This window comes from Pantherophis guttatus, chromosome 17, assembly GCF_059756535.1.
Source record: "Pantherophis guttatus breed Tessera chromosome 17, ASM5975653v1, whole genome shotgun sequence".
Taxonomy (NCBI): Eukaryota; Metazoa; Chordata; class Lepidosauria; order Squamata; family Colubridae; genus Pantherophis; species Pantherophis guttatus.
The window spans coordinates 6,662,617-6,684,521 of record NC_142079.1 but is presented as its reverse complement, the minus strand read 5'-3'; the positions used below and the strand labels follow the sequence as shown (position 1 = coordinate 6,684,521).

Genomic DNA, 21,905 nt, shown 5'->3' with positions numbered 1-21,905 from the left:
TTTTTTTTTTATTTGTTTGTTTATTAAAAATTTTAAGCTGCCCATCTTTCTTAGAAGGCGACTCTGGGAGGCTTACAGAAATAGAAAAAAATTAATTTGAATATTAAAATTATGCAAATTAAAAATGTTAAACGCTGCAAAAAATTAGGATTAAGAGACAGACCGCACGGGGATGAGGTCTTCATATACTTCGCCACAAACTTGTGACTGTTCTGACGTAGCCTTCCTTGGAAAGAATGCAGCACAAACTTAGTCCTGGCAAACCTCTTTAATTCAAACAGCTGTGAATTATTGTCATTCCCAGTCCGAAAGGCTTCTCAAACAGTCTTTCAGGGGAATGTTTACGAACACCCACCTTATCTCCCTTGGAATGCTGCCAGAGAACTAAATGCCACATGCAGGGCAAGGCCAAACTTAGCACAGAGTCAAACAGAGCTTTTACTGAGCTTTTACTGACCAGATGAACTAATTGCTTCCTGCAAAAGCTCACGTCCCGTTCGCTTCTCTTTTATGCCTTATGGGAGGGACCAATCATCTCCAAGCCTTACTCCCAAGTTGACCCTGTTTTCTTAATTGTTCCTGTCTTCTGGCAGCTCTGTGCATGCGCACACTGGGAACAGGCTCACGCTGTTCTTCTGCCTCGCTGATGTCAGACTCCGGAGGCAGCAAAGAACTACCAGATGGCCTTGGCCCCCTCTCTGCCTCCGATGCAGAGCCCTCATCTGAGCCTTCCCCAGTCTCCAGGACTGGCCCACATTCCTCCCCAACCTCCTCACTGTCTGACTTTGCTGCCAGCTGTGCTGGCCGCTGGTGGACCACTTTCAACAATTTCAACAATTTCACAACAGATTCTGCTCTGCCGTGTTAGATTTTCTTGGTTTTAGTCTATTTTGCCCATCTCGAATGTCTAAGCCAGTCTGATATTTGTTTTTTAATTTCTCTGTCTCTTCCTCCCACCCTCTCTCTGTAGGTAAAGAAGATGTAAAGTGAATCCCATGTCCCAAGATACCGAAGAATGCTTGGCAAGCGTCGTCTTCTCCAGCCATCTGTTGAACCAGAAGATGTCCAATGGAGTTTTCCATTCATTTCATGTAGGATGGATGGCTTTGTTGCCTTCTAGGGAATGAAAACGAGCTAGACCAGATCTGCAGAGATGGCTGCATGACCTACAAATTTTATCTTTTATCAAGAGGTGAAGCTCACCCAAAGAAGGTCGGCTTTTCCCAGCTTGCAAACAGATATAAAACCTTCTACTCTGTCTCTCTTGCTCATTAGAGGTTTGTGGCTCAGCCGTGGACTAACGGAGAGTCCATCTCTATAACTGTTGAGATCCTGTTCTCGAGGGCTGGACGATTTCAGGACTACAATGGAAGAGAATGTATTCAGTGTCCAACAGATTCAACCGAATGTAATCTCGGTGAAGCTCTTCAAACGCAAAGTGGGTGGCCTTGGGTTCCTGGTGAAGGAACGAGTCAACAAGCCACCTGTGATCATCTCTGACTTGATCCGAGGAGGGGCAGCAGAACAAAGTGGCCTTATTCAGACGGGAGATATTATCCTAGCGGTCAATGGGAAGCCCCTGGTTGATATGAACTATGACGCGGCCTTAGGAGTCCTTAGAAGCATCGCTTCAGAAACTTACGTTGTTCTCATCTTAAGAGGCCCAGAGGGCTTCACCACTCACCTAGAGACAACCTTTGCTGGAGACGGGACGCCAAAGACCATCCGAGTCACCAGACCTCTGTGTGGGACGCCAACCGTAGGTGATCAGGCATCTGCTCCGAGCATCCTCACCAAAGACAAGCAACAGGGGGAAGAACACACCATGGGGGGCTCCGTCAGCTCCCGGTGTGTGCGGGAGAATGGGCAAGGGGAAGAAAATCTGGTACACATCAACGGCATGGTAGCCAGCAATGTGGCCAAGGACACTCTGAAAGGAAACCAGGATATTCCTGACCATTGCCTGAATGGCAGTGTTGAGAACAGTGAACTGCTCAAGGAGATTGAACCTGTTCTGGATCTTCTGAAGGGTGACAGCAAGGAACTCAATGGCAATGCTGAAGCCAAGATGGGAATGAGAGATGTCGAAGTCCAGGTGGACAGGTAGGATGCAAAAATCATTTTATACTACGGGTAGTCATCGATTTACGACCACAGTTGAGCCCAACATTTCCATTGCTAAGCAAGACAGTTGTTAAGTAAGATTTGTCCCATTTTACTTTTCTTGCCACAGTGAAGTGAATCACAGCAGTTGTTAGGTTGAGTTGAGTTGAGTTGAGTTGTTGAGTTGTTGAGCTGAGTTGAGTTCCGTTGAGTTCTGTTGCGTTCTATTGGGTTGGGTTGGGTTGGGTTGAGTTGCATTGTGTTGCATTTGGTCATTAAGCAAATCTGGCTTCCCACGCTGACTTTGCTTGTCAGAAGCGGGCTGGGATGGTTGACAAAAGGTGATCCCATAACCCTGGAAGAATGCAACTGTCATAAATACATGCCAGTTGCCAAGTGTCTGAATTTTGGTCATGTGACCATGGGGAGGCTGCAACAATTGTAAGCACAAAAAACGTTCCTAGGTCTATTTTTTTCAATGGTCACTAAATGAATGGTTCTAAGTCGAGGACTACCTGTATTTATATCATCTCCAAATCATTTGGGATGACAGCTCTCCAAATGCCTAACCACCACTCTTCCCTGAGTACAGTCTTAGCAACAGCCAGGAAGGAGTAAGATCCCCGTATATGAATGCTGACTTTAGAATCTATTCTGTCTTGGCCATGAAGGCATGGATGGATTTTCTGATGATCATTTAGCAAAGGTCCTTGTGCTGGAATCATAGGGAACTGTGCAGGGTGGGGAGAGTGAGAAATAAAGGCGCCCCACTGCCTGCCTGCCTTCCTTCAAGGACCTATATCAGGGGTTGGCAACCTTAAAACACTCAAAGAACCACAAAGGTCCTAACCGGAAGCCCCTGTTCAATTCTGGAGCCGACCAGAAGTCCAGTTCCCCCACCATAGAGTCTCCTCTTAGCGTGGCATCCTTTTTCCTCTGCTGACTGGAAGTCCGCTTCCCCCACCATAGAGTCTCTTCCTAGCACAGCGTCCTTTTTCCTCTACCTGTCCTAACCGAAAGCCCTATCAATCGTGGAGCTGATCGGTGACAGGGAGCCGCAGCAGAGGGATGAAAGAGCCACATGCGGCTCCAGAGCCGCAGGTTGCCAATCTCTGACCTATACACTGGTCAGAAAGAGGGCTGAGAAAGTAAACCGCTCACATCAGGGGCATAAACTGTTTCAACTCCTCCTCTCGGGATGCCACTATAGAGCATTGCATGCCGAAACAACTAGACCCAAAGGCAGTTTCTTCCCCCCATGCCATCACTCTGGTGAAAACCTAATTCCCATAACACTGTCTTATGTCTATGGATATTTACCCATGGAGTATAGAGCTGTTTTGCTATTATCCTTCTCATCTTTCCTCTCCTCTCCTCTCTTCCATCTCTGCTCTCCTCTCCTCCCCTCACCTTCCATTCTGTAATCTTCTCTTCTCTTCTCTTCTCTTCTCTTCTCTCCTCTCCTCTCCTCCTCTCCTCTCCACCCTTCCCTCTCTCCTCTCTCCTCTCTTCCGCTTCCATTCTGTAATCTTCTCTCCTCTCCTCTCCTCCTCTCCGCTCTTCCCTCTCTCCTCTCCTCCCCTTCCATTCTGTAATCTTCTCTTCTCTCCTCTCCTCCCTTCCCTCTCTCCTCTCTCCTCCCCTTCCATTCTGTAATCTTCTCTCCTCTCCTCCTCTCCTCTCCTCTCCTCTCCTCCCTTCCCTCTATCCTCTCTCCTCCCCTTCCATTCTGTAATCTTCTCTCCTCTCCTCTTCTCTTCTCCCCTCCCCTCCCTTCCCTCTCTCCTCTCTCCTCTCCTCTCCGCCCCTTCCATTCTGTAATATTCTCTCCTCTCCTCCTCTCCTCCCCTTGCATTCTATAATCTTCTCCCCTCTCCTCCTCTCCTTTCCTCCCTTCCCTCTATCCTCTCTCCTCCCCTTCCATTCTGTAATCTTCTCTCCTCTCCTCCTCTCCTCTCTTCTTCTCCCCTCCCCTCCCTTCCCTCTCTCCTCTCCTCCCCTTCCATTCTGTAATCTTCTCTCCTCTCCTCCTCTCCTTTCCTCCCTTCCCTCTATCCTCTCTCCTCCCCTTCCATTCTGTAATCTTCTCTCCTCCTCTCCTCCCCTCCCCTCCCATTCTGTAATCTTCTCTTCTGTTTTCTCCTCTCCTCCCTTCCTTCTATCCTCTCTCCTCCCCTTCCATTTTATAATCTTCTCTTCTCCTCTCCTCCTCTCCTCTATCCTCTCTCCACCCCTTCCATGCTGTAATCTTCTCTTCTCTTCTCTTCTCTTCTCTTCTCTTCTCTCCTCTCCTCTCCTCTCCTCTCCTCTCCTCTCCTCTCTCCTCCTCTCCTCCCTTTCCTCTATCCTCTCCACTCCTCCCCTTCCATTCTGTAATCTCCTCTCCTCTCCTCTCCTCTCCTCTCTTCTTCTCTGCATTTTCTTCCCTGAATGAAGAGGACTTATTTTCATGAAAGTTGGTCTCCATTTCAAATTGCTTTCCCTCTTAGTACCAATAGTGTCCTTCCCTCCCATTCTCTCACCTGCTCTTGTATACACAGAGCTAAAAAAGATACCTCAACCCTTGATCTGGCTGCTTTAAAGTCATGGAATATTCCCCCAATGCCTATGAACACAGCCCTGTCCTGATTAATCAGTAGGAGCCTTAATTGTATGTAAAAAAAAAAAATGAGGATCTTAAATAATGGCGCAGAGGAGAGACTGACAAGCATAACACGAGGATGGATTATATTTTTAATGGATGCTCATTTCAAACTTTTTAGCGTCAGCTTGCTTGAAATGGACGGTTCCTGAACTGGAAAAACACAATGCTAAATGAATGAAATAAATGCCTCCCACCACAGGAGCTCGTGAACCATGCCTAATTGATGATCTAATGTATGAAGCTGCATTTTAGGCAGAGAAAAACAAGCCGTTTTCAGAATATGTCCATTATCTAACTTCACCTTTCTCAACCTGAGTCCCCTTCGAGCAGGGGTGGGCCATTAATTTCCCCAAGGGGCCACATGAGAAGCTGGAACAGTTGTGAAGGGCTGAAAGCAAGAGCCTTGATAGTACAGTGGTTTAGTGCACCCTGTCATTAACACAGCTGCCTGCAATTTCTGCTAGTTCGAATCTCTCCAAGGCTCAAGGTTGACTCAGCCTTCCATCCTTTCTAAGGTAGGTGAAATGAGGACCCAGTTTGTGGGGGCAATAAGCTGACTTTGTATAAAATATACAAAAGAATGAAGGCTATTGCTTAACGCATTGTAAGCCGCCCTGAGTCTCCGGAAAAGGGCGGCATATAAATCAAATTAAAAAAAAAAAAGCAATAGACCGAACTTAATTCTTCTCAGTATTAGTTTTAGTACTTTATTAAAAGCAGTAAATTATATGGTTTGGCTTAGCTGCTATTGGTAAGAATACACATTACGTCTTATTTGCAGTCAATTTCTAATTTCCAATTGACTTCACCCGGGCCAGATAGGGACAGCCAAAGGGCCAGATGTGGCCTGAGGGAGGGGGGGCACGTAAAATGCTCAGGTCTGCCTTAGAGGAATCTTAGACAAGGCTCCCATCGTCTCGAAGGAGCTTGGCTGATGCATCCCCACTGTTCAGAATTAGATGGAGGCATTAGAACCGTGGTGGCGAATGAATAGAATAGAATAGAATAGAATAGAATAGAATAGAATAGAATAGAATAGAATAGAACAGAACAGAACAGAACAGAACAGAACAGAACAGAACAGAACAGAACAGAACAGAATAGAATAGAATAGAATAGAATAGAATAGAATAGAACAGAATAGATATTGGAATAGAATAGAACAGAACAGAATAGATATTGGACTAGACTAGACTAGACTAGACTAGACTAGACTAGACTAGACTAGACTAGACTAGACTAGACTAGACTAGACTAGACTAGACTAGACTAGAACAGAACAGAACAGAACAGAACAGAACAGATATTGTAATAGAATAGAACAGAACAGAATAGATATTGGAATAGACTAGACTAGAACAGAACAGAACAGAACAGAACAGTATAGATATTGTAATAGAATAGAACAGAACAGAATAGATATTGGACTAGACTAGACTAGACTAGACTAGACTAGACTAGACTAGACTAGACTAGACTAGACTAGACTAGAGGAGGAGGAGGAGGAGAAAGAAGAAAAGAAGAAGGAAGAAGAAAGAAGGAAGAAGAAGAGAAAGAAAAAAGAAAAAAGAAGAAAGAAGAAGAAGAAGAAAGAAGAAGAAGAAGAAGAAGAAGAAGAAGAAGAAGAAGAAGAAGAAGAAGAAGAAGAAGAAGAAGAAGAAGAAGAAGAAGAAGAAGAAGAAGAAGAAGAAATTTCCCTCTAGCAATGGCATTCCACTTCATACACGTCAACACCCAACTTCATAGCATTGGGACGTTGAAATGCGAGTAATTTTCTAAGTCTTGTCCTAGTCAGCACACAGCTCTGCAACAGGGAGAGAAAACGCAAATGGTTTTAGCTGGGCTAGTGAGCAAAGGGAGGCTTTAAGTCTCTGCAGCTGAAAAAGAAGGAGGCAGCAGTGAGAATCTGCTTAGCATCCCCAGAAATGAAGCAGCGATGAAGGAATAATAAGAGGAAAACAGATGAACTAGATTTTAGGAAGAGATGGGGTTTTAGTGACAATCCTCTTGTGGTGTTGAGCACAAAAAAAGTATAAAGCAGTTGGACACATATAGAGAAAGAAAGGAGAACTCTTCAAAAATGTATTCTTTTTCAAGATGAGAGGGAAGCCCAGAGGTTTATTTATCTTTTATGTATTTATAAATTTATTTTTTTATGTATTTATAAATTTATATGCCACTCGTCTCCCCCATAAGGCAACTCTGGGCATCTTACGAATCATAAAAAAGATAAATAAGAAAACCATTAAAATTGGAGCTCTGGTGGCTCAGCAGACTAATTAACAGCCGCTTACATCTGCTGCCTGCAATTACTGCAAGTTCAAATCTCACCAGGCTCAAGGTTGACTCAGCCTTCCATCCTTTCTAAGGTAGGTAAAATGAGGACCCAGATTGTGGGGGCAATAAGCTGACTTTGTATAAATATACAAAAGGATGAAGGCTATTGCTTAACGCATTGTAAGCCGCCCTGAGTCTCCGGAGAAGGGCGGCATATAAATCAAATTAAAAAAAAAAAATTAAAACTAGGCTTCAAGAGAATCCTGTAGGATTTAAACCGGTGCATCCCAAACCTTTTCCTTCATTACTTATCAGAAAGTCCTTTTATTCCAGTGTAGGTAAAACATTTTAAGCCCATTTAAATATCCTTGTCATTATTGGGTCAGGGGTTCATGTGTTGTGCCCTAAACTACTTTTACGCAATGCTGGTTCATTTTCCCAGGTCAGATTACAGATTGACAGAGTTGGAAGGGACCTTGTAGGTCATCTAGTCCAACCCCCACCCAAGCAGGAGACCCTACACTATTTCTGACAGATGGCAGTCCAGTCTCTTCTCAAAAGTCTCAAGTGATGAAGCTCCCACAACTTCTGAAGGCAACTTCTGTTCCACGGGATTATTGTTCTCACTGTCAGAACATTTCTCCTTATTTCCAGGTTGAATCTCTCCTTGGTCAGTTTCCATCCATTATTCCTTGTCTGGCCTTTGGGTGCTTTGGAAAATAGCTTGACCCCTTCCTCTCTGTTGCAGCCCCTCAAATATTGGAAGACTGCTATCCTGTCTTCCTTGGTCCTTCTCTTCACTAGACTAGCCATGCCCGGTTCCTGCAATCATTCTTCATATGTTTTAGCCTCCAATTCCCTAATCATCCTGGTTGCTCTTCTCTGCACTTTTTCTAGAGTCTCAACATCTTTTTTATAGTGTGGTGACCAAAACTGGATGCAGGATTCTAGGTGTGATCTTACTAGGGCTTTATAGAGTGGTATTAGTACCTCCCTTGATCTTGATTGTATCCCTCTGTTAATGCGATTTAGGATGGCATTGGCTTTTTTGGCTACCGCTGCAGGTCTGGGAAACTCTGATTTAAACAACTTGGCAAAGTATTCCAAGCTTCTTTTGTCTGGATAAAAATAGAGCTGGGGACAAGTTGAGCCGGTCAGTTTACAGTCACCGGGGGGCCAATTCTTTTTCCTCCGTGTTTAAGCAGGAAAGTTAAGAATAAAACAGGAAGCCTTCACTTAGTGAACTCTCTCCATTGAGTAATTATAGTTTGCAAGCGACAGCCGGGGAAGGGAAACCTGCGTAGAACAATAGGCATATCGTATGTGATTTGGCAGCATATATTCAAGTAGTCCTTGACTTATGACCACAACGGAGCCCAAAAATTTATGTGGCTAAGCGAGACAGTTGTCAAGTGAATTTTGCCCCATTTTACAACCTTTCTTGCCACGGGTTGTTAAGTGAATCACTGCAGCTGTGAAGTTAGTAAGATGGTCATTAAGTGAATCTGGCTTCCTCGTTGACTTTGCTGGTCAGAAAGTCCCAAAAAGGGATCAAGTGACCCCCCCCCAGGACAGCTGCAAGAATCATAAATATGAGTCAGTTGCCAAGCGTATGACCACAATGGTCATAAGTGTGAAAAACGGTCATAGGTCACTTTTTTCACTCGCAGTTGGGACTTCAAATGGTCACTAAGTAAATGGTTGTAAGTTGAGTTTTGGTTGTCATGATGTAAAAAAGATGTGAAGACTCTGGAAAGAGTGCAGAGAAGAGCAACGAAGATGATGAGGGGACTGGAGGCTAAAACATATCAAGAACGGTTGCAGGAACTGGGTGTGTCTAGTTTAATGAAAAGGAGGACTAGGGGAGACAGGATAGCAGTCCTCCAATATCTCAGGGGCTGCCCCAAAGAAGAGGGAGTCAAGCTATTCTCCAAAGCACCTGAGGGCAGGACAAGAAGCAATGGGTGGAAACTCATCAAGAAGAGAAGCAACCTAGAACTAAGGAGAAAATTCCCGACAGTTAGGACAATTAATCAGTGGAACTCCTTGCCTCCAGAAGTTGTGAATGCTCCAACACTAGAAGTCTTTAAGAAGAGATTGGACATCCATTTGTCGGAAATGGTATAGGGTTTCCTGCCTAAGCAGGTGGTTGGACTAGAAGACCTCCAAGGTCCCTTCCAACTCTGTAATTCTGTTTTAAATATTTCTAGAAGACGATGACAAAAACTTATTCATAATTACCATAGCAACATCCGTAATTACTACTTCATACAAAAAAAAACCCCACATGGCGGACTGCTCTTGTTTACATCATGTTGGTTTCCTTGTGTACTCTGACCAGCTGAGACATCAGTTGTTTAGACACGCATAAAATGACATGTTTACATCTCATTAAACTGAGGTTTGTTTGCTCATGATTTATTAAGTAAGTCGCGTTAAGCCCTAAGCTGGGACTTGCAAACCACAACAGTCAGACTTACAAAACACGCTGAGACGAAAACTACACCAACTACACTATGGGTCAATGTGAGGATTGGGGGGGGATCTTGGGGCAGCCATGGATGTGACTTAACATATTTTGAGGGATTGAAGGACCCAAAAGAGATGGAGCTACATTGCACTCGCGGGCAAGGACTGTTTGTTAAAATTTTTGACATGACTCTTGTGGTTTTTCCACTTCAAAATGAATATCTTAACTGCTCCACCACCGAACAAAGGCATCAAAGAATTATGAAGTCAGAAGATTGACTTCATAATTGGTTGGGCAAGTGAGTCCAATCTTGAAAAAAAACCCTTTTGCTTTCTTTGAGAGACCATGAAGCGGCAAAAAAATGCTTCTAATGCCCCAAATGAAAAGGCGGCAAAGATCATCGATTGTTAAATGCCAAGATGTCTTACTCCAAAGATATTATCTGACCCCCTGCTAACCACGGGGTGAAAGTTGACCGTGACTCCTTCGATAATCCCTCTTCCGGTTCTATTTTTACTTTGCCTAAAGATGGCTGTCATATCGGATCTCTTTGACCAGCTTCTAATGCCTCAGGTCTAGCTGAGCTGCTATATTTCCCTTGTGACTCTTGAGGCTTACGCCTTTCATGAAACCCATAAGGCAGTGGAATGTATTTTTAAAGGATCTTATTTTCCACAATTGGGATAGAAAGCCTGCTCTGCCCATAAGGGCATCACCTCTTAGTCGAAGGGGAACATAAAAGTAAATAAAATTCAGATAGGATTTTGCCCTTGAAGAAAGTTGCTTGCGGGCTGTGGACGATTGCAAATGTTAATGTGTAAAGGCGTATTATAATCCTAGTACTGGAAAGAGACATTGAAAATGTTGAATAGAATAGAATAACAGAGTTGGAAGGGACATTGGAGGTCTTCTAGTCCAATGTCCTGCTTAGGCAGGAAACCCCACACCACTTCAGACAAATGGTTGTCCAATATCTTCTTTAAAATTTCCAGTGTTGGAGCATTCACAACTTCTGGTGGCAAGTTGTTCCACTGATTAATTGTTCTCGCTGTGAGGAAATTTCTCCTTAGTTCTAAGTTGCTTCTCTCCTTGATTAGTTTCCACCCGTTGCTTCTTGTCCTGCCTTCAGGTGCTTTGGAGAATAGCTTGACTCCCTCTTCTTTGTGGCAGCCCCTGAGATATTGGAACACTGCTATCATGTCTCCCCTAGTCCTTCTTTTCATTAAACTAGACATACCCAGTTCCTGCATTCATTCCATTCTTTGTATGTTTTATCTTCCAGCCCCCTAATCATCTTCGTTGCTCTTCTCTGCACTCTTTCTAGAGTCTCAATATCTTTTTTACATCGTGGCGACCAAAACTGGATGCAATATTCCAAGTGTGGCCTTACCAAGGCCTTATAAAGTGGTATTAACACTTCACGTGATCTTGATTCTATCCCTCTGTTGATGCAGCCTAGAACTGTGTTGGCTTTTTTGGCAGCTGCTGCACACAACTGGCTCATATCTAAATGGTTGTCCACTAGGACTCCAAGATCCCTCTCACAGCTACTACTGAGTCCACCTCTCTTGTTGTTCAGTGCAAGAATCCAAATCAAATCATCCAGGACAGATGTTTGTCTTGCCTCTGCTTGAACTTTTTCAGTGAAGGAAGCTCCGAACTTCCTTTGGTAAATTATTTCCATCGCTTCTTATTATTTTCTAAACGTTTAGTGGGAATTTGGCTTTCCTCTTTCTATATCCTGCTTCCTGGAACAATCGTCTTGATCAACTATGGAATATTCTTTCAGGTGCTTAAAAGTTAAAAGTTAAAGAGCCGTCAAATCAAGGTCAAAATCCTGGTGACTGCGCAGATAATCTTATGACTTGATTTTCCTTAAGCAGAAAAAACATGATGTGGAGGAGGAGGGGGAGAGGAAGAGGAAGAGGAGGAGGAAGAAGAGGAGGAGGGGGGAGAGGAAGAGGAGGAAGAAGAAGGAGGAGGAGGAGGGGTTTGAATGAGAAATGGTAAAAAAAAAAAGCTAGATGTTTTCCCCAACATAAGACTAAGCGAAAGGCTTCCTAGGAAAGTATTATTATTCATCCTTCAATAAACAAATCCTTGTATCGTTTAGGAAGGCTGCAATCCTTTCCAAAGAGAAAGAAAAAAAGTAACATGCCAACAAAAACAAAAATCACTCCAGAATGTCTTTTGCTTGGTAGAGTTTGAAATCTACTTGGCCACGTTTTCTTCATATATTTTTTTTAAAGAATAGAATAGAATTCTTTATTGGCCAAGTGTGATTGGACACACAAGGAATTTGTCATTGGTGCATATGCTCTCAGTGTACATAAGGAGAATAAAATACATTTGTCAAGAATCATAAGATACAACACTTACTAATAAGCTATCAAATCATACTAGGAAACAAATAAAAACAATATAAATTGAAAGATACAAGCAACATGGTTATAGTCATAAGTGGGAAGAGATAGATACTAGGAAGGAAGAGAAGAATAATAGTAAATTATTTGACCGTGTTGTGGGAATTAGTTGTTAAGCAGAAAAAACTGTCCTTGTGTCTAGTTGTTCCGGTGTGCAGTGCCCTATAGCCTCGTTTTGAGGGTAGGCGTTGAAACAATTTATGTCCAGGATGTGAGGGGTCTGTAGATATTTTCACAGCCCTCTTTTTGACTCCTGCAGTATACAGGTCCTCAGTGGAAGGCAGGTTGGTAGCCATGGTTTTTTCTGCAGTTCTAATTATCCTCTGATGTCTGTGTCTCTCTTGTTGGGTTGCAGAACCAAAGCAGACAGTTATGGAGGTGCAGATGACAGACTCAATAATTCCTCTGTAGAACTGGATCAGCAGCTCTTTGGGATTTTAGGATCTACATAGCAGAATAACGTTGCTACCAAATAATTTTGTTCTTGGAAACCCGAACTGCTTTCGGAATCCATGCTGTTGGCTGCGAACCAAGAGATCTCTTTACAGATTCGATCTGATTTCTATTCTCCCCAGGGTTAGCATGAAAAGTTAAACAACTATGAATAAGATGTGAGCTGCCACGTATTTGCGAAAATATTTTCAATTTGTAAATCAGTGTTCTGGAGTGGGATTAATGGAAGGACAGACAGAACCACCCCTGGGGCTCTTGTGAAATCAGCTGTTCCTTCCGGAGCTTTCGTATCGTATCATATCATGTTATCTCTGGATCTGTTTTTCTTTTCTTTTTGAACTCCATCTAAACTTCTGAATAACGACCTATCAAGTACATCCTTGTTGGTTACTTCTGGAAACTAGCATTTGGAATTCTTTGGGGGAAAAAAACCCTTACCCCCTGCTGCTGATTACATGAGCATATTATGTTTCAACATGATGGTCTTGCATTCCTGAGTAGGAAGTGTTCGGTTTGTGCTTGGTACGTTCCGGCTTATTAATTATAAACACGTGTCTGGGCAAGGAAAAAGGAGAGGTTCTGCTTTCTTCTCTTTTTTGGGGGGGTCTTATTCCTGGACTCTGGGGTGCAACGGCTCAGTGGTTAAAGATACAGAACTTTTCAGCTGGAAAGCTGACAGCTTGGGTTCGAGACCCAGGGGTGAGCTCCTGTTCCCTGCTCCAGCTCCTGCTCACCTAGCAGTTTGAAAGGATGCAAATGCAAGCAGATAAATAGGTACCACTTCGGTGGGAAAGTAACAGCGTTCTGTGAGCATTTGGCGTATAGCCATGTTGGCCACGTGACCATGGATAATGCTGGCTCCCTCAGCCAAGAAACAGAGATGAGCCCCACACCCTAGAATTGGACACAATTGAACAAAGAAACCTTTATTTTTTTATTCCTGGATTATGTGTGACTTCAACATGCAGCCATTTTGTTTGGTTTTCAGCTTTTATGGCAGCGATGACGAACCTTTTCGGCACTGAGTGCCGAAAAGGGAGCACTTTGTGCACGCGCTCATCAGGGATGCAACCAGGAAGAGGAGCTGCCCAAGGGGCGTGCGTGCACCGGATAAGATATTTCTGGTTTCTGGCGCGCGTGCAAGCAAGTCTTCCAGTTACTGTCACGCATGTGATCAGCTGGCCGGTGTACATGCTCCCGCCAGAAAGCAGAAGACCGTCACGTGGGCATGTGCGCCAGAAACGCGGAAGAGGAACGGGCAATGCCACACATGCCAGCTGACATGGCTCTGTGTGCCACTTCAGGCACGCGTGCTGTGGTTCGTCCTCACAGTTTTATGGCATCTCTTCATTAAGAGTGCAAAAAGGAGACTGGAACTGCCTCCGTTCCTTCTCACACACACATACAAACACAGACATCATTTTCACCTCTTTTGTTTTATCTTCTCATCACTTCTAACTCCCTTGCCCTTTGGAAGCCTCAAGTGCCTACTTATTGTATTCTGCTCATCAGAAGAAAATGCAACCATGCAATAATCCAGGGAGGGGAGTCGCTGGCATGCTATGCAAACAGATTACTCTCTTGCAATCCCTTTCTCTCCAATCTCTCCACTCTGTGATGAGGGGAGGGGAGGGTGAGAAAAAAAAACAGTTTCTGTAGGCAACCTCACCTTTGCCTGACTTTTGCCGGCTTCTGGTGAAGTTGAATTAATTCCAATATGCGGAAGAGCAAATAGCTTACTCTCTTGAAATCTCTTCCTCTTCAGTCTCTCTGTTTTGCAAGGATGGAGGGACAATCAAGCAAAGGAGACTGCCTATAGGAATTACTTGCTTTTGTCTTGATTTTCACAAATATTCTATTCCATTCCATTCCAATAATAAAGGCAGGATTTTAAAAAACCTAATAAATAAAGCTTTTAAAACTGTAACATCCACCTACCCGGGGTGGGCTGCTGGGGATTCGAAGGGGTTCAGGAGAATCTCTAACTAAGATTCTGTGCAGTTCGGAGAACCCCCAAATCTCACTCATGGCTGGCCCCTCCCACCCTGCCCCACCCCTCCCAGGAGTCTCCACGCGGCCTGTTTTGGATGCAAGTAAGTGCAGGCTGCGCGCAGAGGCTCGGAGAGGGCAAAAAACGGGCCTACCGGAAGTTCAGGAAGGCCGGAAACAGGCCCGTTTCCAGCCTTCAGAGGGCCTCTGGAGCCTGGGGAGGCCATTTTTGCCCTCCTGGAAGCTCAAGGAAAGCCTCCGGAGCCCAGGGAGGGCAAATACACCCCCCCTTCCGTGGTACAGGAGGCCGACTAGGCCACGCCCACCATGGCCATGCCCACCCAGCAACTGGCAGAGAACCCCTTGCTAAAATTTATTAAGTCCACCCCTGCACAAACCTGCCTTTGGATAATTGTGTGTCCTAGGCAAAAGATGCAAATACACACCCAAGAATGATGCTAGCGAGGAGGTGGCCTCCTGAGAAGCCAATCTAAGTTCAAACATAGAAGCAGAACATTTTAATGTTGCTCGAGGCAAATTAAGGCTTTTTCATGCCCTAGAAGAGAGTTAGAATGGCCTGCACAGGAACAAGATAAGCTTTTAAAAGATTATTGCATACAAAGGCACCTTGTCAAGAACTTTTCAATAAATAAGAGGTGTGCATTGTGCAGCCTGTAGGCTGATTGAAAAGAGGAAAAAAGGGAAATTAGTCAACAGTTAAACCTCCCTCTGAGCTGAGAAGTTCAGGGTGCTTTTTATCTTATAACTCCCTGGGATTTCCTGGGTTTTTTTTCTTCATAGAGGAAGAATAGAATGGAAATATTGCTGCCGATAGAATTTAAGGGAGGGGCGAAACCAGTGGTGAGTTCCTCCCGGTTCGGCCCGGTTCTCCCGAGCTGGTAGCGGTGACAATATGATGTCACTGAACCGGTTCTGCCCACCCCCCCCGCCTCCCCCACCCACGCCCCATGTTATTCTTACCTTTTATTTGGCCCCACCCCCAATCTATTGCTGCCTCCTGAGTCCAAGCTGATGGCTAGAGGGAAAAAAAATGTTTAAACTCTTGCCGCGGGGCTTCAAAGGGCCGCCCTACAGCTGATCAGTGTTAAAAGAAAACAAATGAGTAGACCAGTGCCTGCAAAAATAAATGGGTAGACCGGTACAGTTCTGCAAGCAGTTAAAAGCCTGGTAGACCAGTACCTCTGCTAAATCCTAAATAATTGTCACATGACCATCAAGCCACACCCACAAAATAAGCCACGCCCACAGAACCGATAGTAAAAAAAATTAGAACCCACCCCGGGTGAAACCTCAGTGGAGAATGGGGCTTTGCAGGTTAAGAATCAATTTTCATCCTCTGTGTCTCCTGTAAGTAGCTTCATTTTTTTTTGTAATGAATCAACACCACTCCAACTGAGTGGTTACAATTCAGTTACAATTCAGTTGGAGTGGTGTTGATTCATTAAAAAAAATAAAACCCAGCATCTACAATAAGGCAACATTTCAAAAACCGACAAGAAGAAAGGAACGCCCTGAACTTAACACTCATCGGGCTTAGTATGTGTGAATGCAGGAGGATGGTGAAATGTAAAAATTAAAAGTTAACAGCAAAGGTTCCCCTCGCACATATGTGCTAGTCGTTCCCGACTCTAGGGGGCGGTGCTCATCTCCGTTTCAAAGCCGAAGAGCCAGCGCTGTCCGAAGACGTCTCCGTGGTCATGTGGCTGGCACGACTCAATGCCAAAGGCGCACGGAACGCTGTTCCCTGCCCACCAAAGGTGGTCCCTATTTTTCTACTTGCATTTTTTCTTACGTGCTTTCGAACTGCTAGGTTGGCAGCAGCTGGGACAAGTCACGGGAGCTCACCCCGTCACGCGGCGCTAGGGATTCGAACCGTTGAACTGCCGACCTTTCGATCGACAAGCTCAGCGCCTTAGCCGCTGAGCCACCGCATCCGTTTTAAAAATTAAATTAAATGTGCAAAAATTAAATGGGATTCAATTGGGCCTCACAATCTGTACTCCGTTTCATAAGGAAGCCTGTACCCTAAGTGCATCTGTTGGTGATAGATGTCAGGGGCTTCGGGTTATTAGTGGTATTGAGGAATCAAAGTGGTGGGTGCTTCAACCAGGTTTAAAAACAGAAGGTCTGTTTTCCACATTTAGGTCAGGGATGGGTTAGCATATTGAGACAACAGCAAAAATGAGTTATCTGTTCCAGCCAATTAACAATTGAGGATTGCATTAATCCACAGCAGACTCTGTCACGTCCTGGATTAATTCAACTCTACCTAGTCATTGATGTAGAGGGACGCGGTGGCTCGGTGGCTAAGACACTGAGCTTGTCAATCGAAAAGTCAGCAATTCAGCAGTTCGAATCCCTAGTGCCCCGTAATAGGGTGAGCTGCCGTTCCTTGTCCCAGCTTCTGCCAACCTAGCAGTTCGAAAGCAGGTAAAAAATGCAAGTAGAAAAATAGAGACCACCTTTGGAGGGAAGGGAACAGCGTTCCGTGCGCCTTTGGTCTTGAGTTATGCCGGCCACATGACCACAGACACGTCTTTGGACAGCGCTGGCTCTTCAGCTTTGAAACGGAGATGAGCACCGCCCCCTAGAGTCGGGAACGACTAGCACAATATGTGCGAGGGAAATCTTTACCTTTACCTTTAGTCATTAATGTGAAAACATCTAAACCCCATTCACTTGACCCATTTTACATACAGATAAGTCCTCGACTTACAACCCTTGGTTTAGCAACTGTTCAAAGTTACAAAGTCCTCTTCTATTTATACTCTGACTTATATCTGAGTCACTTCCGAATACGCTCTTGAGTGCTAAGACTTAAAGATAGGTTCCAATCTTGTTTGTTTACATACAGTAATGGCTATTGCGTATTTTTTGTCAAGCATCTCTTCCTTATTCTCTGCGAAATGTGAGAGGTTTGACCAGGTTAGCTTGACTAGATGCCGCTGGGTTGAGATTTGACCTGCTTAGTAACCGGTTTCATTAAATTTGCAACGCAAATAAACTCTTTTGCACTTTGACTTCTTCTGTCAGCTCTTTTGAAGCCAAGCTAGCATTTAGCCAAAGGCAGAGCTCATGGGCTGTAGACCCCAGGTCAAGCAATAAAGACACGTTGCATTCTGTATTCCTGCAAATTTTAAAAGTTGGGTGCATTAAAGTACGTGATCCCGAATTGAAGTGGAGCAAGAAAACTAATTTTGGAGGACACATGGTACATGGGGCATTAAGTTTCCAAAAATGCAATGACTTCAGGCCTGGCCTTTTGATCTAGAACAGCGTTTCTCAACAACTTTAAGATGGACTTCACCAGCCAGTAGGAATTCTGGGACTCAGGGTCCATCCATCTTAAAGTTGCTGTGGTTGAGAAACGGTGATGTAAAGCGATGTTCCACAGCCATAGGGACTCTGGTGCGTAAAATCCCAGCTAGTTGAAGAGTCTAGAACCTGAAGTCTACACATCTCAAGGACGCAGGTGGGAGAAGTCCCCTTCTTTGTGTTCTAGTCATGCCTGATCATCAGGTTACAGTTCTGTGAGGGCAACCTTGCAGTCTGCATATGATAGGGCAGCAGTCACCAACTGGTGGCCTGTGGACCACTAGTGGTCCATGAGAAAATTTTGGTGGTCTGCAGAAAAATTATTTGCATTTTTTATATTGCACTAAATCAGGGGTCCTCAAGCTACAGCCTCTGGGATAAATACGTGCTATGAACGCTTGTGTTGCTGCAGAGAGTCTCCCCCTTCGGGGTCTTTTTCTGTGGGTCAGAGGGGGGCAGAAATTCCAACTTGGGGTCTGCTTCAGCCTCCTGGTGTGGGGCTTTGAGCAAAGGCTGGAGGGAAGCGCCGCTAGTGGCGAAGAGCCAGAGGACCTTGTTCCAGTGGGTCTGCATCATGGTCTGGAACTGGCTGACCATCTCAGCCCACTGAGCCTCCAGGCACCAGTAGCTGGCCTTGCACTCCCGCAGGTCTTCCCTCTGCTTGGAAAGCCTATGCTCCTAGTCCTCAGTGAGGTGCTTCTGCTGAGCCTCCTTCTCGGTCAGATCCAATTTGAACTGAGCTGTTTTGCCAACTCTTTCTCATAGTGGCTTCTTAGCTCCAACAACTGCTTCCTGTTGGGGCCCTAAGGAGGCTGGGCGGGCAGGCGAGGAGTGGCTGGGAAGGGAGGGGCGAGTAGAGGACGGCGAGGCGTCCCTTGATGTGAGTGACATCAAGTTGGCCACACCCATCCAGTCACATGACCACCTAGCCACGCCCACCCAGCCCGTCATTAGGCAGATCATATTAGAGGTCCGTGGGATTTAAAATTACGAATTTAGTGTCCCTGACGTCCAAAAAGTTGGTGACCCCTTTGCTAGGGAACACTTTGAAAACATCACAGGAAGTCTTACGACCATGGGGATGCTGCAAAGGTCATAAGTGTGGGGAAACGGCCATAAGTCTCTTTTTTCAGTGCCGTTGTAACTTCTTCACTAAACGAACTGTTGTTAAGTCGAGGGCTACCTGTAGAAACAGCCTTACTGCATTTTCTCTGCCCAGTAAAATAGTCTCTTTTTTTTCTTAATGCTGTGGAATGTTCCAATTTCTTTCATTCGCTTACCCCCCCCCCCCCCCACAATGTGGAATTAACCATTGTTTAATTGATCTTTAACCTGGGCCACATTGTCCTTGGCTGGGGATTTAATTGTAAGTTGGGTTCTGCTCTTTATCTGATTTTTATAATAGCCATAAAAAAAAAAAACCAAGCTAGGAAAAAGATTACTTCCTCCACATTTAAAATAATAATAATAATAATAATGTGAGAGGTAATCTCTGCGGTTAGAATACCTTGGCTGAAATACCTGGCTTTGAAGCACACCTTTGTGGTACTTCCTGTTCTCCATCTAAGGAGGGAGACCAGAAAACCTCTGAAGGAGATCCAAGCATACCCCAAACGTTGCATAACTAGCTTCAAAAGGGAAATTTAGCCAGATAATTTATCTAGGGTAATGATGGTGAACCTTTTTGGTGCCAAGTGCACCAAAATACAATGCAAGCCCCCCCCCACACCCACATTCGCCCCACCCCCACCCCCTCTGCTGAAACAGTGACTCTTGTTTCAATTTTCATAATCTGTTGATAGAGATCTAATGGGTCTTGGCTAGAGATTAAGCTTTGGATCTGATGGACTATTTTCTTAACTGATTAACTGATCACTACATTAAGATTTATTGTGGGTCCAACTTCACATTAGAGCAGTGGTGAAATCCATTTTTTTTTAATACCGATTCTGTGGGTGTGGCTTGGTGGGTGTGGCAGGGGAAAGATAAATGCAAAATCTCCATTCCCACCCCACTCTGCAGCCAGCCAGAGGTGCTATTTGCCGGTTCTCCAAACTACTCAAAATTTCTGCTACTGATTCTATGAACTACTCAAATTTTCCACTACCGGTTCTCCAGAACCTGTCAGAACCTGCTGGATTTCACCCCTGCATTAGACCTAAACCCACATCTAAACAAACACCTTACTGGCTTTACGTGTTACTTCGTGTAACCCGAGAAACTTACTAAATCCTACTTACGTACAGAGGAGGGAAGACGGCCTTAACAGAAAATGCAAGAACTGTTACCTAAACAGGTGGTTGAAATGTTTTCTTTTTCAATTCAGAGCGATGAAATATAATTCAGAAGTAAGTCAGTTCATTGGTTCACTGGAGTATAAGAAGGAGGAGGAGGAACAGCACAAATTAGAAAGATTCTGTTATTATGCCTAATATCAATATTGGGTATATCAACATCAATATTAGGTATATCAATATCAATCACCACACTATAAAAAAGATGTTGAGACTCTACAAAGAGTGCAGAGAAGAGCAACCAAGATGATGAGGGGACTGGAGGCTAAAACATACAATGAATGGTTGCAGGAACTGGGCATGGCTGGTCTAGTGAAGAGAAGGACCAGGGGAGACAGAATAGCAGTGGTCCAATATTTGAGGGGCTGCCACAGAGAGGAGGGGGTCAAGCTATTCTCCAAAGCACCCGAAGGCCAGACAAGGAATAATGGATGGAAACTGAACAAGGAGAGATTCAACCTAGAAATAAGGAGGAATTTTCTGACAGTGAGAACAATCAACCCATGGAACAGATGTTGCCTTCGGAAGTTGTGGGAGCTTCATCACCAGAGGCTTTCAAGGGGAGATTGCACTGCCATTTGTCAGGGATGATGTATTTATTTATTTATTTATTTATTTATTTATTTATTTAATTTGTATACCGCCCTTCTCCCAGAAGGGACTCAGGGCGGTGAACAGCCAAAATTAAAAAACATACAAATGCAAAAGTTAAGATAATTAAAAGAATTAAATCATTGGCTACCCAAATTTAAAACCCTAAATCCATAAAATTTAAAATCCCAATTAAAAACCATTTAGGCTAGGCCGGCTTGATGAAATAAAAACGTCTTCAGGGCTTTACGGAAGGTCCGGAGGTCCGGGATCAATCGTATTCCAGGAGGCAGCTCATTCCACAGGGCGGGTGCCCCCACAGAGAAGGCTCGCCCCCTGGGGGCCGCCGGCCGACATTGCCTGACCGACGGCACCCCGAGGAGGCCCTCTCTGTGAGAGCGTATTGGCCGGTGGGAGGTTATTAGTAGCAGCAGGCGGTCTCGCAAATACCCTGGCCCTAAGCCATGGAGCGCTTTAAAGATGAGAACCAACACCTTAAAGCGCACCCGGAAGACCACCGGGAGCCAATGCAGCTCGCGCAGGAGACGTGTTACGTGGGAGCGCCACGTCGCTCCCATAATCACCCGCGCGGCCGCATTCTGCACCAGCTGGAGCCTCCGGGTGCTCCTCAGGGGGAGCCCCATGTAGAGAGCGTTACAGTAGTCCAGGCGTGACGTAACCAAGGCATGAGTGACTGTGCACAAGGAGTCCCGATCCAGAAAGGGGTGCAACTGGCGTATCAGGCGAACCTGATAAAAAGCCCCCCTGGCCACAGCCGTCATATGCTCTTCTAAAGACAGCCGTGTGTCCAGGAGGACGCCCAAGTTGCGAGCCCCCTCTGTGGGGGTCAGTGACTCGCCCCCAATAGCCAGCGATGGCACCAGCTGGCTATACCGGGACGCCGGCATCCACAGCCACTCGGTCTTGGAAGGGTTGAGCCGAAGCCTGTTCCTCCCCATCCAGACCCGCACGGCCTCCAGACACTGGGACATCACTTCGAGGGCATCATTGGGGTGGTCTGGGGTGGAAATGTACAGCTGAGTATCATCAGCGTACAGATGGCATCGCACCCCAAAACCACGGATGATCTCACCCAGCGGCTTCACATAAATGTTGAACAGGAGCGGTGAGAGGACCGACCCTTGCGGCACCCCGCAAGCAAGGCGCCTCAAGGTCGACCTCTGCCCCCCTGCCAACACAGACTGCGACCGGTCAGAGAGATAGGAGGAGAACCACCGCAACACGGTGCCTCCCACCCCCAGTCCCTCCAGCCGGCGCAGCTGTAGGGTCTCTTGCTTGTTGGATGTAGGGTCTCTTGCTTGTTG

At 45.2% G+C, this 21,905-nt stretch overlaps 1 protein-coding gene across 2 annotated transcripts in view; it reads left to right on the top strand.

Moving 5' to 3' along the window:
• The window catches only part of NOS1 (nitric oxide synthase 1), a 181,945-nt gene that overhangs the window by 94,095 nt on the left and 65,945 nt on the right, over nt 1-21,905 (top strand). For both annotated transcript variants that reach the window (XM_060683830.2, XM_034405967.3), the window contains exon 2: nt 971-2,103. In XM_060683830.2, the coding sequence (XP_060539813.2) occupies nt 1,367-2,103 (737 nt within the window). In that variant the 5' untranslated portion in view covers nt 971-1,366. The remainder of the gene's footprint in view (nt 1-970; nt 2,104-21,905) is intronic.